The sequence below is a fragment of the Alligator mississippiensis genome, chromosome 6, assembly GCF_030867095.1.
Source record: "Alligator mississippiensis isolate rAllMis1 chromosome 6, rAllMis1, whole genome shotgun sequence".
Taxonomy (NCBI): Eukaryota; Metazoa; Chordata; order Crocodylia; family Alligatoridae; genus Alligator; species Alligator mississippiensis.
In genome coordinates this window covers 19,319,633-19,337,695 of record NC_081829.1, presented here as the reverse complement: position 1 = coordinate 19,337,695, position 18,063 = coordinate 19,319,633, and the positions used below count along the sequence as shown (strand labels likewise).

The 18,063-nt window shown below is 46.5% G+C and overlaps 1 protein-coding gene across 3 annotated transcripts in view; it reads right to left on the bottom strand.

Moving 5' to 3' along the window:
• LOC102562948 (broad substrate specificity ATP-binding cassette transporter ABCG2) overlaps positions 1-17,583 on the bottom strand; it is a 43,456-nt gene extending 25,873 nt beyond the window's left edge. The window contains exons 1-4 of one of the 3 annotated variants that reach the window (XM_019499426.2): positions 17,480-17,583; positions 3,669-3,966; positions 3,317-3,376; positions 2,295-2,409 (exon numbers count right to left, since the gene is read on the bottom strand). In XM_019499426.2, coding sequence (XP_019354971.1) covers positions 2,295-2,409; positions 3,317-3,376; positions 3,669-3,949 — 456 coding nt within the window. In that variant the 5' untranslated portion in view covers positions 3,950-3,966; positions 17,480-17,583. Of the gene's footprint in view, positions 1-2,294; positions 2,410-3,316; positions 3,377-3,668; positions 3,967-6,397; positions 6,704-17,479 lie in introns of those variants that run through there. The other 2 variants (XM_014605043.3, XM_019499427.2) reach the window with 2 other exon arrangements.
• Between the last annotated feature and the right edge of the window lie 480 nt (positions 17,584-18,063).

The following is an 18,063-nucleotide window of genomic DNA, read 5'->3' as shown; positions in this document are numbered from 1 at the left end:
TTTTTGGGATGGATATCATTATTTCAAAAGACTGTAAACTAGATCATAAGTTTCTGCAACTCTGCAGAGATCTATGGATTTATACCAGTTAATCATCTGACCCTTTTGAGTGTCCCTATGCGTGCGTATATAAAATATACACATACAAATATCTAATGTTTCTAAGGCAGGAAAAGAGGTCTAAAACATGGTCACCTGTAAGACCATCTTTATCCCTTTATAACCAAAAAAAAAAAAAAAGGGGGGGGGCATACCTCAATTTTTTGCCCACCGGTAAGTCATTCAGAAGTTACTCTTGACTGCTTTATTTTTAGAAACTTGAGAGCAAGGATTCCCAAACTGGGAACTCTTACAGGAAAACCACAGTTTACGGGAGCCTTTGGGGAATTTCAGGACCACTGGCCCAGTAGACTGAGATTCAACACAGATTTGATCATATATAACCTACAATCAAGCCTCTGGCTGAGGACTTTCATAGACTGTATAGTCAGTAGGCCTGTGCAAAGCAGCTAGTATTTGCTTCGGATTCGGATGACAGTGATTCGATTCGATGATTTGAATCACTATCCTGATTTGATTCAGCTGAATATGATTCGGAGATTCGGCAGCAGCCAAATCTCCAAATCAGCCAGGCCAAACCCATCCACTGCCCCCTCCCAATGGCTGCCCCGCCCAGCCCAGCTCCCAGGACTTGGGGGGGGAAAAAAGCCCTGGCTCAGCAGGTGGTGCTGGGCGGGGGGCAATCCCTGCGGCCCCCCATTGCGTGCAGAGCCCCTGAACCTCTCCCCACTCCCCCAGTCACCGCACGGGTGCCCCGCCCAGGCCAGCTCCAGCCCTTTAAGAAAAAAAAAACCTGAAGAAACCCCAGGACTCACTGCTGCTTAGGACAGGGGTGATCCCCGTGCCACGTGGGGGGCTCTGCAGGAGCCCCTGAAGCCCCAAGGCTGCACCAGGAGCAGTGAGTCTCAGGGCTCTTCTCTGCTTTTCTTTTTCCTTAAAGGGCCAGAGCTCCGGCAGGCGGGCCAGCTGTGGGGGGGCCAGGGGAAGTTGATGGGACTCATGCAGAGCTCCCCCTGCCCAGCAGCACCCACTGAGCACCAGGGCTTTTTTTTTTTAAAGCACCTGGAACTGGGGCAGGCGGGGCAGCCATGGGGGGGCTGGCAGGGGTCCCCCCCACAGTCCCCTGCCCCCTCCCCTAGTACTTATGAGCTCAGAGTGACTGCAGCTCCCTGCTGCAGCCATTGGGGACTGCCTGAATCAAAGTTCTCCAAATCTTTGCTGAAGATTCAGAGAGCTTTGAATCGATTCAGATCTTTAAGTTGGTCCCCTGATTCGATTTAGAGATTCAGCCACCAAATTGGGCTGAATCTCTTCCAAACTGAATCACCACCTGAAGCTTCGCACAGCCCTAGTAGTCAGCCTCTGGTTTAAATAGCATACTTGGATGGCTTTCAGACTCAGCTGTCTCTGGTTGCCATGTCATCCAGAATGGCTCTCTTTCCCACTGCCAGCAGTCTCCCAGCTGAATTCTAAGGTCTTCACTGAAGTCCACCATGCAGATCTCTTTCCAGGATTCAGTTGTGCCTTCTTGTCTACAAAGTGCTGTTCCTTAAAAACAAGTCTGAGACCATTCCTGCTAGAGGCTGATGAAAAGCTTTAGGAGGAGAGATGATCCTCTGACTTATTGTCAGATAACTGTCTTGATCTCCCCCTTGGAAACTGAATTTTCTGACTTAAAACTTTTTCAGGTTCAGGATGAAATTTATGGACATGAGAAGAGTGACAAAACATGAGAAGAGCGACCTATTCAACTTAGAAGGGTCAACCATGAAATGAGGTCAGCATTTTTCTGAACCAAGGGTCAGTTCCCTGTGCTGGAACATATCATACTGAATAGTATCATATTTAGTATGATATGATATGATACTGAGTTATTGAATCATGCTGAATTATTCAAGTCCAAAAGGAAAGGAGAGAATGAAAAAAAAAAGACAAATACACAACGTTTTCTTGGCTAGCTCTATTGCTGATAATGTTGCCTGTACCCATAGAGCCCTGAACTACCCCCTACCTGTACTGACAGGGTTGTCATTGAGACCTCCCTGTCTGGGATTTGTTAACCAGGTTAATGTCCCATATTACCACATATGTATGTGGATTCCTCCTTTCTATTCTCCAGCAGATGCTTTAAAAAAATTTCAACAGCTCTTGAACATCCCTGTCTCCTCTCCAGGAACTATTACTTCTCACGCCCATCATTCCTGGAGGCAGAGAGACCAGAAATGGATACTCACTTGTACCACGTATCCTGAGATGCACTTGAAATTCGGAGGCTGCAAGACACCGTCTATCAATACTTTCCCAGAGAGGCCAGCGGGGTCCTTTCTTGCTGCCAGCACATCTAGGAGACTTCAGACAAGAAACAATGTTTAGATTCTGCCCTGTGCTGCCCACAGCTAGAGGAAGGGGGAAAAATAACCAGGAATGTTTTTCTGGAACTAGGCATTATTATGGGATGCCTGTAGTGGCCTAGTTTTTTGAATGGGACAGAAGCAGCTTTTACATAAAAATTACTTTTTTTTTATTTTATTTTTTTTAAATACATTAAAACATGATAGGCCACTTGTCTCAGATACAGAAATCTAAATGCAAACAACCGCAATCCTAAATTCAGTAGCAGCATGGAGGTATCTGAGCATAAGGTAAGAAAGGAGGCCCTTAAAAGGTTGGCCCAAATCTAAAGACTTCTGTGGTCAGAACTGATTCTACCACAACACTTGCTCTTTCTTTTGACTGGATAACCCACCCCACCAGCAGCAATTATTAGGGCCTGTCTTCTGATTGGCTCCAAGCACGTTGCATGCTGCATGATGTCTGCTGCCCAAGATTTGGCTTTGTCTGCACTGTAATTTTAGCCATTAGTGCAAACCCATAATGTATCAGGGGTGTACTTGGTAGCCGTGTTGGTCTGAGACAAAAAGACATACAAAAAACTAGAACTCTTGGTTCCAAAATGATACCTTTTATCAGCTGGTCTAATAAAAAGGTATCATTTTGGAATCAAGAGTTCTAGTTTTTTGTATAACTCATAATGTAGACCTATAGATCACAGGACCTCAGCCTCTGCAGAACTTAGGGTGTCACATGCCCCACCTTTGGGAAGGCCCCAGAGTGGTCCCACTATAGAAAGGCATTAAATCCCACTCTGCCTTAGCCCACACAATCAGAAGTGCCTTTCCATGCCTTGGGGATTCTAGTTTCCACCTAGAATTATTCATTCTCCATTTGAAGTGGTGTGTACAGAGGGAATACTCACGAGGATTTACCGCTCCCTGTTGGTCCCAAGATAGCATTGAGGCCTGGCTTCATAATACCGCTGGAAGAAGAAAAATAAGGTTACCTCTAACAGAGTTATGAGGAGCTTAGCACGCAGCTTGGGTCTCACTTTAGACACAGACAAATGCTGCAGTTTAGGAAATAAAGGAAAATATTTTTCTACCCAAACCTTGAAATCAGTAAACTCTTTTCCTTCCTTATCCCTAGTCTCTAAGAAGTCCAAACAGAATCTTCTGATGGGGACAGTCAAGTGCCTCTCAGCTCTACCTGATTTGCACTGGGATTTAATTCTGTCTTTCCTCCACAAAAGTTTTCATGCTGCAGGAGCTTACTTCACATTGTGAAGGATCTTCTTTTCCATTGTTTTCCGTCTGCACAAGAACCCGCTCGATTGCTTGATGGAGTACTGGATGTCATGGAAGGTCACAACAGAGCCCCGGGGGGACCTGAGGGACTCTCGGGTGGGGAAAGAACGCAGGAAGTCTCCTGCTTCTTCTTCCTCAGGCCCCATGGTAACAACGCTGTGGGAGGATGTGGCCGGTATCGTGTCTTTATCAATGAACTCCACTGCAGGGATGCTATTGAGGTCATTGCTGTTCTTAACAGTTTCCATCTGTTGTAATTGACTGGCTGGGAAACATCAAAGAAATGAGAATTTAAACAACTTCAGCAAGCAGAACATCAATTTTTCTTTTTTATTCAAAAATAAAAAAGAATTTGAATCTTCTTCCATAGGGGTGACGGGTGGGGAAATGGAAGCTCTGAGGTCCAGAGCTGTGGACCTCAGATTTCTTTTCCAGTTAGAACAATATGTACTTGACATAGCTGGGACACAGTAGTGTATTTAGGAGCAGGCAAGCAGAGTATGAGCCCTGGATACTGACTAAAGGGGAGGGGATGCTGGAACAGGTCGGCAGGGGGGTTGCCAAAATGGAGGTAGCAGAACTTGTGGCTCCAGCAGTGGAGTGGGGATGGGAGTTCCTTCATCAGCTTCTCCCCATGGAATACACCACTGCTCTGGGTATGGCCAGCAGCCAGGGAGTTAACATCATCAGGTTAGAGATCCTCTTGGGTCCCCAGATATGCTTTTCTCACTGTGGAATCCAGCATTTCACATCACGCACTCAGGACAGGACTTACCAGCAGCAGCAGCTGCCATGTTAACCCTGCATCCATGCTGAGGAATATATCAGTAGAGTTATTTTGTTAGAAAAATCACTCCCTTAGCTAACATACTTACATCAGTGGAGACCAGGTCTTAGATCTCAAAACTTCTTAATATTATGAGCTAAAATTACTTGCACCAAACATTCAATTTTCCATGTACAAGTGAACTCTCAAAAATAGCCATGTGCTGTTCACGATAGACAGCGGGCACCTGTAAGGCTGAGGTAGAGATTGTGTTTTTTAAGTTAAATAAAAAATTCTGTTGCTTGCTTTGCTTTTTTAGATCTGCATCTTCTCAAATGCCAAGTCAGGTCTCACCTGGAGGGCAGTGATTACACTGAGCTCATCTGTCCAAAACCTGGCTTAATACTCTGGTAATCAATTAAATTAATTTAGCAGAATCAAGTGGACTCACAGACTTTCAAATGTAGGTGTTCCTTGTAAATGTTACCTTTACTCTTAACATCCTTTCAGAGTTTTATAACAATGCTCTGATAAGGCTTATCTTCAAAGCACTGATAAAGGCTTTCAACTTAACCCTACTTCAACAGAACATACAGGCAGCCTGCACGCACGGTTTCACTGAAAGTTAAATTTTAAGTTATTTTTAAATCAATTAATTTAAAATGCAAAGTAAAAAAATGCTTTATTTAAACTCAAAGTTAAGCTAAACCAATAGAATCAGTTTTCAACTGATATACATGGGTCCACACAGGAGTTTGCATTGGCATAATGCAGTTAATTTAAGTTAAATCAGTATATTTGGGTGTATATAGACAAGCCCAAAGCAGTTTATCCAGGATATTATTTTTTCAGGTCGATTCTTTGGTCCATTCAGGAATTCTCTTATTCCATCTATTAAAAAGAAAAGAGGCTGGGAGCAGGGAATGAGGTTTCTGCGATGAATAAAGAGGTCAGTTTTTCTTTGGGGAAAGAAACAGACAGGACCATTCATGTTCTTTAGCCCCGTGTCCAGCACACTTTGGAACATCCACAAAAATATAAATATATATATTTTTTATAAACTATAATACTTTCCTATAATAAACCCCTATCGCATGATTTAAATTATTGGGGCTCCATGGATCTACACCATAGCAAAATCTGAGTCAAATTTATTAAGGGAAGGGAAATAAGAATGGCCCACTCTCTGTCTTCAGAAATTGCTTTGGAATAAGACACTAAATGGATTCTGTCCTGCTCCAAAAACTCATTGAAACGTAGGTTTCAGTGCTAACCACAAGCTGGGGAAGAACTTACTTCCCATTTGCTTTAAGTAAAACACCTATTCAACAAAATGCTGTTCTGCCTTCCGTAAATAATATTTAGAAGCCCCTTCTACTCCCATTGAAAAGACTGAGAGAGAAGAATTAACAGCTTTTTGCATGAATGGAGAGGAAGATGATACAGCTGAATTCAGCACATGAGTTTCTGAAGTGCCCACGTTTAGCCAGAAATGTTCCGAGCATCATTTTCCCCTGCATTTAGAAGCATGGGGCTGGAAGGAAGCAGAGTCCAGTTTCCTCAAGATGTAACAGACATTTAGTTTGAATAGGACCATAGAAACATTCATTCTGGCCTCTTCAACACACCATAAAGCCCCCCTCTTCCCCTTATACACTTCCCAAAACCCACCAAGTATCACAGGAGGAGAGAGAGACCAACACCCCAAACCCCTGCAATGGCAGGGAATGAGTTAAATAAGACAGGCCCAGATAGTTCTAGGAAGTGGTTCAAGCATTTTACATTCTTAAGCAGTGAAATAAATGAGTTGCACAGCATCCATGCTCCAGCCAAAGCCAAGCCACACAAAACAGCAAAGCTTTGGAAGCCCTGCGCAAGCTAACACAGTTCTCCCATTGCCTAGAAGCAACCCCCTCCCCGGAATCACTACCTCTTTGCTGTCTCTGTTTTGCTCCAGCTCAGCAGCTGTATCCAGGGCTCTGCCAGCTGCGAGTCTGGCACATCTGATGTTTAGCTCAAGTTAAATAGTTACATAAAAGTCTTTCTGCTGTCAGGCCAGCAGCTGGGAGTGTCAAATTACTGCAATTCTCAGTGCAATTTACTCCAGGTCACTAGAGGAGAAGTCAGCTGCAAAGAATTAGTGCAGCCCACTGGAAGATGCCTTCTCCTTTAGAAACCACAAAGATCAGAATGTGCTGCTTTCCTCTGAAGTCAGTGGAGTCACTCCAGACTGACACCAGAATAGGATTCTCACCAGGAACACAAACACCACAAGACTCTCCAGCAAAATCTCAGTGCTGAATCATCCCAGCCCCTTTTCGTAGTTTTTTTCCCTTGACTTTAGGACCCGCTGGAACGTTGCCAGCAAGCTCTGAATTTAGCACATGCTCTCCCACAAATCTGTGTAGTCACTACCAGTTCTATATTCAGACTTCCCAAAGTGACTGGTGTCAGTGATTGCATCCAATCCATAAAGCAGGCCTAGTTGCAAGCTACTGGAGCGGAAAGGCGGAGCAAACATGGCTGGTGCAGGCTTCACATGTCCCATTAAGGAGATAATCGGGTACTGAAGGGAATCCATCAGCATGTGAAATGACCAGGAAGGGGCAGGATTGATACACTTCATTCCCCAAAAGGTATAGTGCCTCAGGGCACTGTATAATCATCACATCTGGCCACTTAAGCAGAGTTGGACTGCCTGCTACAGATGCCAGCTGTGCAAAAAAACCAATGGCTCCAAGGCAGAAGTGTTTGGGGGGATTCAGTGTTTGGGGTGGCCAAACAGTGGCACAAGCAGTCTTTTGTGGGTGGCACACTGCAGATCAGAAAGGGGATGGGCAGCACAGCAGATAGGGAAGGATGCAGAAAGCAGAGCAGGAGATCAGACAAGGAGCAGAGAGGGAGCAGAAAGCAGAGCTACAGGTCTGGCAGAGGAAGGGGATCAGAGTGGCATTCTGGGAGGGTGTGGCCTAATTTGTGGCATGCCTGCCAAAACAGTTGGCTACCACTGTAGTAGAAGATGCACCAACATAAAGGAGGCTGTGCTGCAGGCTTACTGGAGTAGACAGTGCTCTTTGCTCCAAATCAGTCAATGCCCTCAGGTGGGATTAGAGAAGAGCAGTATTAGGAGTCACCATCTTTCTCTTGAGAACCAACACTGAGCATGCATCTGTAATCCCTCAAAATTCCTTGTCACCCTTTGTAAGGCTGGAGGTATTGACCCAGGCCCCTGTCCCTTTGCTACACTTCAATGGCTAATCACATTTTGGATCCATATTTCAGTGGCTATGCTATTCTTCCCTCCTTACCTCAAAGTCACTGAGGAGGGCTGCTGTGCACTGTTAAATAGTGACCATGTTATACTGCAGAGGTGGCTGCATTTCAGTAGTAGAAGTAATCCTTGTGTTTTAGACAGACACACAGCAGTTTAAGAAAATGGATTATTCCAGATTTCTCCATCAGTGGAGCCTAGCCCTTCCTTCTTTCTTACCAGGAATGATTGTCATCCTCCTTTCAGAAAGAAGCTTTTTTAAGAGCAAGTTGTCCTGGCCCTTCCCTCCCTCTGGCCAACCACACCCACTTTTTGGGAAGGTTGCTAACCTACAAGTTCCCTTAGGGCGGAAGATAATTGTGTCATGGCAGCCCTGTTTCCACTAGGGATTAGTACCAAAGGAGCTATGTGTGAGTTTGTCCAGCTGGAAACTGACAGCTAGGTTGAATGTAGCCCAAGCTTTTTTAAACCCCCTATTTACCTTTTATTCTTCATCCCTGTCTTTACTGGTTTCTTCTGGTACAGAGAATCAACAAAAGCAAGCTAGTCAGTTTCACTGAGTTAACAGTCAATTTCACTTCCTTTTCATCATTAGGCAAATTCAGGATTACCTTGGTTTAAGCCCCAGAAGGGCCTTTGCACATAATTCTTTCCTTAGTCTGTTTGGTGTCTTGATTGTAAGAAAAGTCCTTTATGACTTGTAAGTGCACATTTTTACCAGACTACTATATTAAATAACTTGGGGTTTATTGTTCCACAGCAATTCTAGAGCAGGTGTTCCTATTTTTTAAGCACAAAGACCATTTTTTCAAACTAATCACCAGCATCCTAATCACCAGCTATAACTGAAAATCAGCCTGAATTCTGAGAGGCAAGCTGGGGTGCTTTTACTTACACCTTAATTTAGAGCCTTGAAGCTAAATGAAATGCCCAGTGACACCTGTACCACACTTACATGCCAGCTTTCAGTGCTCATGCAGGAGTGGATCTGATGAGATAAACCATTTTGCTGCTGTGTAAGAAAAAAAAATAAAAGAAAGACTTGCAATTCTTTACTTCCACTGGTATTAACTCTGCATGGCTAACAGATACCAAAGGAAGCCAGACTCACTTTAGTCACAGAAACCAGATGATTAAAAGTATTTACATGCCTAACTGTCTTTAAAAATTTGGCATTGAAGTCAGCAGCTCTGATACTGCACTAGTGAACTCATGGAGCAAATTTGCTCAGTAATGGTGTCATTTTTGCTGTCACTTCACACAGAAAAATTGGACTTTAACTTTCCACTTTGCTTTGTTTAGGATTTAACTTCCTCATTCAGTTAAAATCTGCCCTCACTGAAATTTGTTGTCCTAGTGTTTTGGCTGGATGTGTGTCACGTTTTCTGAGGAAGTTTCAAACCTAAGCAATATTGAGCCCCTTTTGTCCTGTGTCCTTTTGCATGACTTTCACAAGACTAAGGTGTAAGAAAGCTCAACTGTGGGAGTTAGAATCTCTTCCCATATGCTGAATCTACAACCATTTTGCATTGTGCTGATGAAGAGGGGAAACTGATTATAAACTAAAACAGAAATCAGCAGCTGTATCAAGCTGTTCGTGACAGAGAACTATTCATGAAGATAAGCAGGGTTACACCCTGTTAATTGTCTTGGCCATCATTTTTATTTCACAAATTGCTCCTTTAAATACATTGTATGGGTCCCATCTTGCAAGCTGGTGTATTATTGCTGATGCTACATTGAGTTTCATTGGCTGCAGTGCATAATGGGAACAATAAACATTTGGGAAATTGAGTACCTTCCCCATGTGCATTTGTAAACGCGGTAGCTGGCTACATGCCTCATATAGCAGGGACACTGGGAGGAAAGTTCAAGTTCCCTTTTACTGGAGACAGGAAAGTGTCAAATCTGCTGCTATGGGCTTTTGGCTGGAGGCAAACAGATTGTGTATCCACAATAATTTTTATTTCATCTACATGATATTCATATGCATCTAACTCTTAGCAGTTAAAATAAATTAAACAACAAGATGAGCAACACAAAACAGACAAGACAATCTTCGTTGTTGTAGAAAAAAACATAGCTTAAGTAAGGAAGATGCTGCTTATCCTATTGGTGGTTCTGAGGCCTCACAGTTCATCAGCCTTCCTATAAAGAAATATAAAACAAAGAGCTCCCCCCTTTGATGGGGAAGTTATTGATTCTTTCAATTAAAGCTAGGTCTTCAATAATTTTATGTTTGTTATAAAATTATAGGATGGATAGCTTATAGTTAGGGTACCAATGGCCGTTAATGAATGAGCATTGGTGGGAGCTGGTAATTTTTCAATCACTTCTACCCACTGGGTATCTGGAGTTTGACTGTGCTGGCCTAAAATGATTCCCAAATATTTTAACTCCTGCTGTACTAGTTGAGCTTTTTGTCTGTTAACTTTAAATCCTGTATCTTGAATAATTTATAATATTGCACAGGTAACTTTATAAATTCTTGCATGGGTCCATGAATTAAAACATCATCTACATAAACTATAACTGCAGTTTAGTATTGATCAGGCAACTGTTCCCGCATTTGATTTCAGCTTATTTTTAACCTACACCTTCAGGCCCTGGCTGGCTATTTTTTTTTAATATCCATTGTTCAGTTCTGAGGCAACTTCAAGACTTGATTTGTTTTAAAAGCTGCACACTGGTGCCCCTGAGGAATTACAAGTAAATTATTTTTTTTCTCTTTCTTTAAGAAAAAAATATTTCCTTGGGTTTGGAGTTTTGGTCTCAATGGGTGCTTATATACACCATGGTGTTTCATCCGTGCTTCAGCAGATGCATGACGAACAGATCCAAGAAGGTGATACTTCCTCTCTATCAGGCTCTGGTCAGACCACAGTTGGAATACTGCGTTCAATTTTGGGTGCCACACTTCAAGAGAGATGTGGATAACCTGGAGAGGGTCCAGAGAAGGGCCACTCGTAAGGTTAAGGGCTTGCAGGCCAAGCCCTATGAGGAGAGACTGGGGCACCTGGACCTCTTCAGCCTCCACAAGAGAAGGCTGAGAGGCGACCTTGTGGCTGCCTATAAGTTCATCACGGGGGCACAGAAAGGAATTGGTGAGTTTTTATTCACCAAGGCGCCCCCGGGGGTTACAAGAAATAATGGCCACAAGCTAGCAGACAGCAGATTTAGACTAGACATTAGGAAGAGCTTCTTCACAGTTCGAGTGGCCAAGGTCTGGAATGGGCTCCCAAGGGAGGTGGTGCTCTCCGCTACCCTGGGGGTCTTCAAGAGGAGGTTAGATAGGCATCTAGCTGGGATCATCTAAACCCAGCACTCTTTCCTGCCTATTCAGGGCATCGGACTCGATGATCTATTGAGGTCCCTTCCGAGCCTAGCATCTATGAATCTATGAATCTGTGAATCCTTGTTAATTTAACAAGCTTTAAAAAATTTAACCTGGGTTATTTTGGTGTGTCACATTTGTGTTTTCACACCACCGTCTTTCGAACTAATTAAATTCCATGTGTAATTCCTTGCAGATTCCAGCAGGGGGAGCCAGGTACAAATCTAGCCCCAGTAATGTCTTTCCTAATGAATTACAGCAGGAGGTGTATATTTGCTGGTTAACTGGCCTCCACAGTCTCTGCCTCCTGCCCCCCTGCCTCCTGCCGGGAATCTCACGCTAAGCTGCCCCTCACTCCAGGCTGTGGTCACCCCAAAACCCTGCCACTTGCACCTGGCTAGGCTCAGTCCAGTCTCCCAGTAAGTGACCCCATGGTGATCTGGATGACAAGCCATGTGAATCATACCCTCCCCTCCTTTTCCCTCCCCCCCATGTTACAAAGTAATGAAAATGTGTATATGATTTTTTTTAACTGTATATATCATATCAGAAATATGTGGGGGTATCACCATGGGTGGTTGGCAATTGTGACTGATGGTGGTGGCAAGGTGGACCATCTGGTGTGTGGGTGTTTCGTGTTGTGTCGCCAAAGCACATGAATGCCATGAATGCTTATTAAAAAATTAACGGTGTATTAATAGTACAGTGTGTGTAGGAGCAGAAGGGTGGGTGGTGCCAAATCTGACAGCTGTTAGTTTTCTGGCTTTTATGACTACTTTTTCCAGCATTCCCAAGATGTCCGGGCTTGGAACAGTTTCCATGGGGAAGCCTTAAAGGGGCTCCTTCCTCTGCTCCCCTTCCCTGCCCACGTGACACAGTAAATACCTGTCGGCTTGTCTGTTTGTTTAGTGCGGCATACAGCTTTTGGAGGGGTGTTGTGAAATGTTGTGGAAATGGTGGGTTGTTGATAGGCTTGGAGTGGAATATTTCACCCCCACCTCCCTGCCTGCACACACTCATAAGCCGGACTCCTACAGGCTGCTCGTACCACTTGCTCCCCATCCACTGTCCCCCCAGCTGACCAAGCAGAGGTGTAATTAACCCTTTCACAGGACATGATTCAGGCTGGCTAGGTGGTAGTGTGTAGTGAGCCCCCCCACCTCCCCCAGACCAATGCTAGCCTCCAAACAAGAACCCCCTACCCCAGTCCACCTTCCCCTTGTGCCCTGCTCATCCACCACCCCCTGTCCACTACCTTATCCCATGCACCCCTGCAGACAGACGGATGTTTATGTTGTAAATAGTAAAGTAATTTATTTTAAGCAAGAACAACCACTGTTGGCAGCGTCCATAAGATGAGCTGCCAGGCAATCCAGCACAAGGGCCACCCAACCATCTTCTCCTTGTGGATATGTCCTCAGTCCCTGTGCTGCTGCCTGGCTACATCTCTGTCCGGCCCCCTTCTTCAGCCCACAACTCTCTGAAAACCGCTCTGTAAGCTGCCACTACAAAGGTCCTGGTATTTTCTGGCTCCAGCTCAAGCTGGTAATTAAACACCCTCCATCGTGCTTTCAGTCACCCAAAAGCACATTCAGTGGCCATCCTGCGTCTGCTCAGATGCAAGTTGAAAACCAGCTTCTGTGGGTTTGTAACGTGCCCTCCATAACGCTTCATGAACCAGGACTTTAGCAGGTAGGCAGCATCTGCTATTTTAAGCAGGGGAACAGCAACACCACGGATCACTGTTTTGGGGACTCCAGCTGCATAGTGTCCTTTCTCCACAAGGCCAGGCAGTGGAGAGTTTCTGAACATGTGCATGTCATCTGTGCTGCCAGCCCACCTGGTAAAAATGTTCATGAACCAGCCTCGGTGGTCCACCACAGTTTGCAGGATCACAGAGGCAAATCCTTTCCTGTTTGTGAAAGACATCCCCCTCCCCAAAGAGAACTGTACTGGGATGTGAGCGCAGTCTAAAGTCCCCATCCAGTTAGGGAACCCGATGCCACTGAAGTCATTAATTACTTCCTGAGGACTTCCCAGGCAAATTAAGTTGTTTGCTGCAATGTCCTGCAGCAGCTGGCATACCTCATGAGTCGCCAGCCCAGCCGTGCAGGGAGCCATGCTGAACTGGTTTGTGATTTAGTGGAGGCTGGATGGGGTGGTCAGTTTCATGATGGCCATGGCCACCCTCTTGTCCGGTGGCATGGCCTGACTCATGTTAGTGTCTTGCCTTGCAATTTGTGGCCCAGCATCGAGATGATCTAATAAAACATCTGTCTGGTCATTCGGAACATCTCCAGCCACTGCTGATCATTCCAAGTGGTCAGCATGATTTGATTCCACCAGTCCGAGCTGTTCTTGTAGGTCCAGACCCTGAAGTTGCTGCTCCTGAGGTTTCTCCACAGTTCCCAGTCAGCTTCCATTTCTTCACATGCCTCTCCGTTGTCTCACTCTGCCGCATATGTCCATCCCCTTTTTTGTGAGGAGCCTGTACATGCAGCCATCTCCTCATCAAAAGCTTCAAGAAACACTAACGATGCATATGCTATCATCATTATCCAGTCCTGCATGTCTTGTATTAATTTTAAGGCCAGCGTTAATTCAATCAGCAGCACTATCACCTCCTCCTCCTCCTGCTCACCCATGTCTTCCAGATTCTCTATGTTGGAAGAGTCTTCACTCTGTTCTTCTCCATTCTCCACTTCCCATTCCTCATGCATTTCATCTTGAATCTTCATTTGGTCCTCCTCCATCATCAGCTACTTCTCAGATCAGACGTTTCTCAGATCACCACCACCACCAAGCTGGGAGGGGGTGGAATTGTGGTCTGGGGCTCTGTCTTGCTGCATTCAGTATAATGACCACTGCATTTTAACTCTTATCTGCATTTCAATGAGGAACCCCAGGGCACTGGGCATTTGCACAGCCTTTGTTTGGTGAGGGGTGTTGTTGGTGTTCTACCCTGATATAAGAAAAAAGTTATAATGAAAATGTTCTGATGCATCAGGTTTTTGTTCAAGACAACTGTCATCAAGCTTTCAAAGATTTAATTCTTTGAAATAAGACTTTATTTGGCCCATGCAATGAGACAGATAAAATTTTGCCATAGTGCTCTTGTGTTGTTGCAGCAATAAAAATTGGCCTTGATTCTGTGGGACTAGAGAGAGACAGGCAAAAACACAAGCAGGTGTGCGTGGTCAATTTTTGCAACTTTACAGGACATTAACCAGTCATCTGAATGGACAATGGCTTTGTTTAGTCCATGCTCAAGCCCATCACCATGTCTTTGTTGCTAAACATGGTGCTTCATCACCTTTGGGTGCTGTGAGACACAGGTGATACCTTCACAATAGTATGTGGAATTTTCCAAAGTGCTTATGCAAGGCATGTGTATAAAGCCGACCCACAAATTTCACCAGGGACCTTTCGTGAATCTAGTTGCTGTTGGGCATGAACTGGACACGAACTGCTTCCCAACGTCTCAGAAAACTGTAGGTGATGGAGCAGGAGGCTGATACCTCCAACACGTGTGGACCCAACTGGACCTGGGAAGAACTGCAGGACTTAATGGACATTTGGTTGGAGCTAAAGTTCATAGACAAGCTGGAAAGTGGGAGGAATAAGCCTGTGTATGCAGCCACTGCAAAAGCAATGCAGGCACGAGGGCACAACTGGGACTGCACCCCGTGCTGGTGCAAAATCAAGGTCCTGAGATGTGCATTTCACTGTGCCAAGGATGCAAATTCTCATCCTGGGGCAGGGCGCACAATTGCTTCTTTCTACGACCAGCTATCCATCATTCTCTCCAAGGATGTGGCTGAGGCTCCCTGTATGCAGTCTTTTGGGACTGGCATCGTGGTAGAGAAGAGCACACTGACAGAGGCAGCTCCTCCTGAGCCAGAAACCATGAGCATGTTGCAGCAGTGGGGAGATTGCTCCGTGTTCTTGGCTGATGGGGACTGTCAAGGAGAGCAGTAAACCTTGAACTTGACCACAGTGTGCCTTTCCCCCCACTCCGATTCCGCAGACTAGCACAGATGATGAGGTGGAGGAGGACAAACAGGAAGAAACCTTTTCCGATGCATTTTCTCTTCCCCACACTCCAACATCTCTTTCTGTTCTGAGACCCAAGAAGATGCATGACCAGTGACTTGTATCTTGGAATGTGCCTCTTGACGCTGGCAGGCACTGCTCGGGTTTGTGCGGGTTGGGTTTATGTGACAGCGGGGTAAAATGCAGGTATCACTGGAGGTGGCTTGCCATGCTCTTTTAGTGGTGGATGAAGGGTATACACTATTCCATTTGGGGTTGGATAACTGGTAATGTAACAGACACAGAACTAATTGTTTTGCTTTAATTGTTTGCAGCTGGCACGGGCAATGGCATCCAGGGATGTGGCTCTGAATCAAAGACTTGTAGGTTTTGGGCACTGTGAATGGCACCCCACTCTTGTTTTTTCCATGTCTGCAGGCATTTTATTCACTGTGGGGGTTGGGGGGTGGAGTTTCCTCTTCTTGGGGGTAGGAAATGTCACCAAACCAGGAAGACTTTTTTTTATTTTGTCACGGCGGAGTCCTCTAGGACGGCCGTAATCTCCTCGAGGTCCCTCGCTCCGTGTCAAGGCCGGCCCAAGGCACCCTCTTATTCTCGTCCGCCACGTCTTTGATGTTTGTATATATAGTTGGGAGGCTGCCTATGACTCCCTGGGCACGGCTACTCGGGACCTCTGTCCCCGTGTGTTCCTGGACCCCCCCTAGGAGTCTCCCGGTGTAATGGGTGCTCCCCAGGCACCCTAGCCTTATGGGCTGCGCATGGCTCCTACCTCCCCTGATACCACGCCCCAAGCCTCGCTGATGTGAAAGACGTTGGTGTGTCCGCACGCCTGCTTCCCGGGCCCTTCTTCTATAATCTAGCCCGCTCTTGGGCCTTCTCTACAATAGGCTAGTCCCCTCTGGGACGTCCTCTCGATCCACCGGTCTTTTAGGCCCACCGCACTACCACCCTTTCTGATACGGGCTCACTGCGCTGCTACTCCCCGTCCTCTCGGGGGCAACCGCAGCACCTTGCCCTTCTCTGGGATGCTGTACTGCTAACCCTTTCTGTCTGGGTTCACCGCAGCACCCTTCCCTTGTCCTGGGTTTTCCACAGTGCTAGCCTGTTACCGGGCTCCTCAATATTGCCCCGCTCTAGGGCTCCTCAGTATGGCCCCTCTCGGGCTCCTCAGTATGGCCCCTCCCTGGGGCTGGGGTCTATGCACCCCACAAGTGATGCCCTTGCTGGCGTCTCCTGCGCCCGTCCTGGGCTCCCAAATATGGCGCTCCCCCTCTTCGGGGCTCGCTGTGCCCACCTCGGGCTTCCTGATAAAATCGCCCCTCTCTCTGGGGCTGGGGTCTACGTACCCCGCACACAACCCGGGGTCTTTGTTCCCCGCCCGCAACCCACTGGTTGCACCCGCAACCCACTGGTTGTGCTCCTCACCGCCAGTTGCGCCTGCACTGGCGCATAAGCTGCGCCTTCACTGGCGCTGTGAGAATGATGCGCCCTCCTGGCGCTAGACCGTGCCCTCACTGGTGCTGGGGCACCCCACACTCTCTGGGGTCCCTATGAGGCCTCCTCCAACCCTTACAGCCTCACCCAAGCCTCCGGGTGTAATACAAACATTAACCAAACACAACACAAGCCTCCTGGCTGTAACTCAAACCCGAAGCCCTATGGCCATAACAACATTGCTCCATATGACAATGGTACTTGCTACTAGGCTCTTTTCCACATCCTCACTCCCAGAGCTCCTGCCTCCCAGGCTGCTGGCAAAGAACTGCCAGCCTGGCCTCAGCCCTGGGCTTTATAAGGGCCAGGCCCTGCCCCCTACAGGCAGCTGGCTCCCCTTAGTTGCTGCGGCAACCGGCAGCTGTGCTTGTTACCCTGGCAACCCTCAGCTGGGCTCGTTATGTCAGGCCAGGGCTCGCTCACTCTCTCCCTGGCAGTTTCTCCTCTCTAGGAGCAGGGGGTACCGAGGTGCCCTGCGACATATTTGTTTACCAGTTATCATGCCTGTAACAGGGCAAAAGGCAACCCTGTACTAGAGGGGGTAGCACCAGGGAGGGGGCAGAGAGTGAGGTTAGGATAAGGGCAAGGATAATTAAAACATTGGTCACTGCTGCGGGGATCTGCACACTAGGGAAGAGTTAACTGGCAAGGTGCAAGGCGAAGGATAAAAGCGGCAGCATGTGAAGGTGATTTTTCCCTTTGGGGCACTTGGAGATTGAAGATGCTTGGCAGCTGGAAGCCTCACTCCAGCAACCAATCACTCAGGTGAGGAAGCCTGCAGCAAGGGATCAGGAGAGGAAAAGGTGTTCTCCTGATCACCTTTTCCTCCAAAGGATCACCAAAGGAGAAAAGTTACTTACCTGCAGAGTCTGAAAAGCGCGGGATCACGGTGAGTGGACAGATGCCTGACACAGTCCGAAGAGCATGGGATAACAGCGAATGGACAGACGCTTGACACAGCTGAAAGATGCAGGCAGAAGCAGAGGGGAAGTCAGGTCAGGGGGAAGAACATCTACTAAGCGAGGCAAGAGATAAGAAAAGGGAAGTATAAAGTGTAGGAGTGACACGGATCATGATAATTGTTAACACTCAAGCAGGAAGCACAACAAAATTAAATTTCATTTATCTCATGACTTATGTGATTAACTACACTGTTTCTCAGGGATAATTAACTCTCTTATTCTCCCAACATCTTAAGGCGTGGCAGGAGAGTCCCTGAGAGAGAGTATTCATTATTCACCCCCAGCCCGGACACAGCACCCAATGCCAGCCGGGCGTGTGCCCCTGAACCTTGGACTGCAGCTCACACTACAGCAGAGCATTCAAGGGATATGCACTGCAGGCAGCAACAGTCCTGAGAAAGCATGATGGAAGCTTTGGTGGAGTTGTCATAAGCCAGACTTTAAAAAGTGGGTACCGCCCCAGAAAGGGCAAAGTAGCTCCG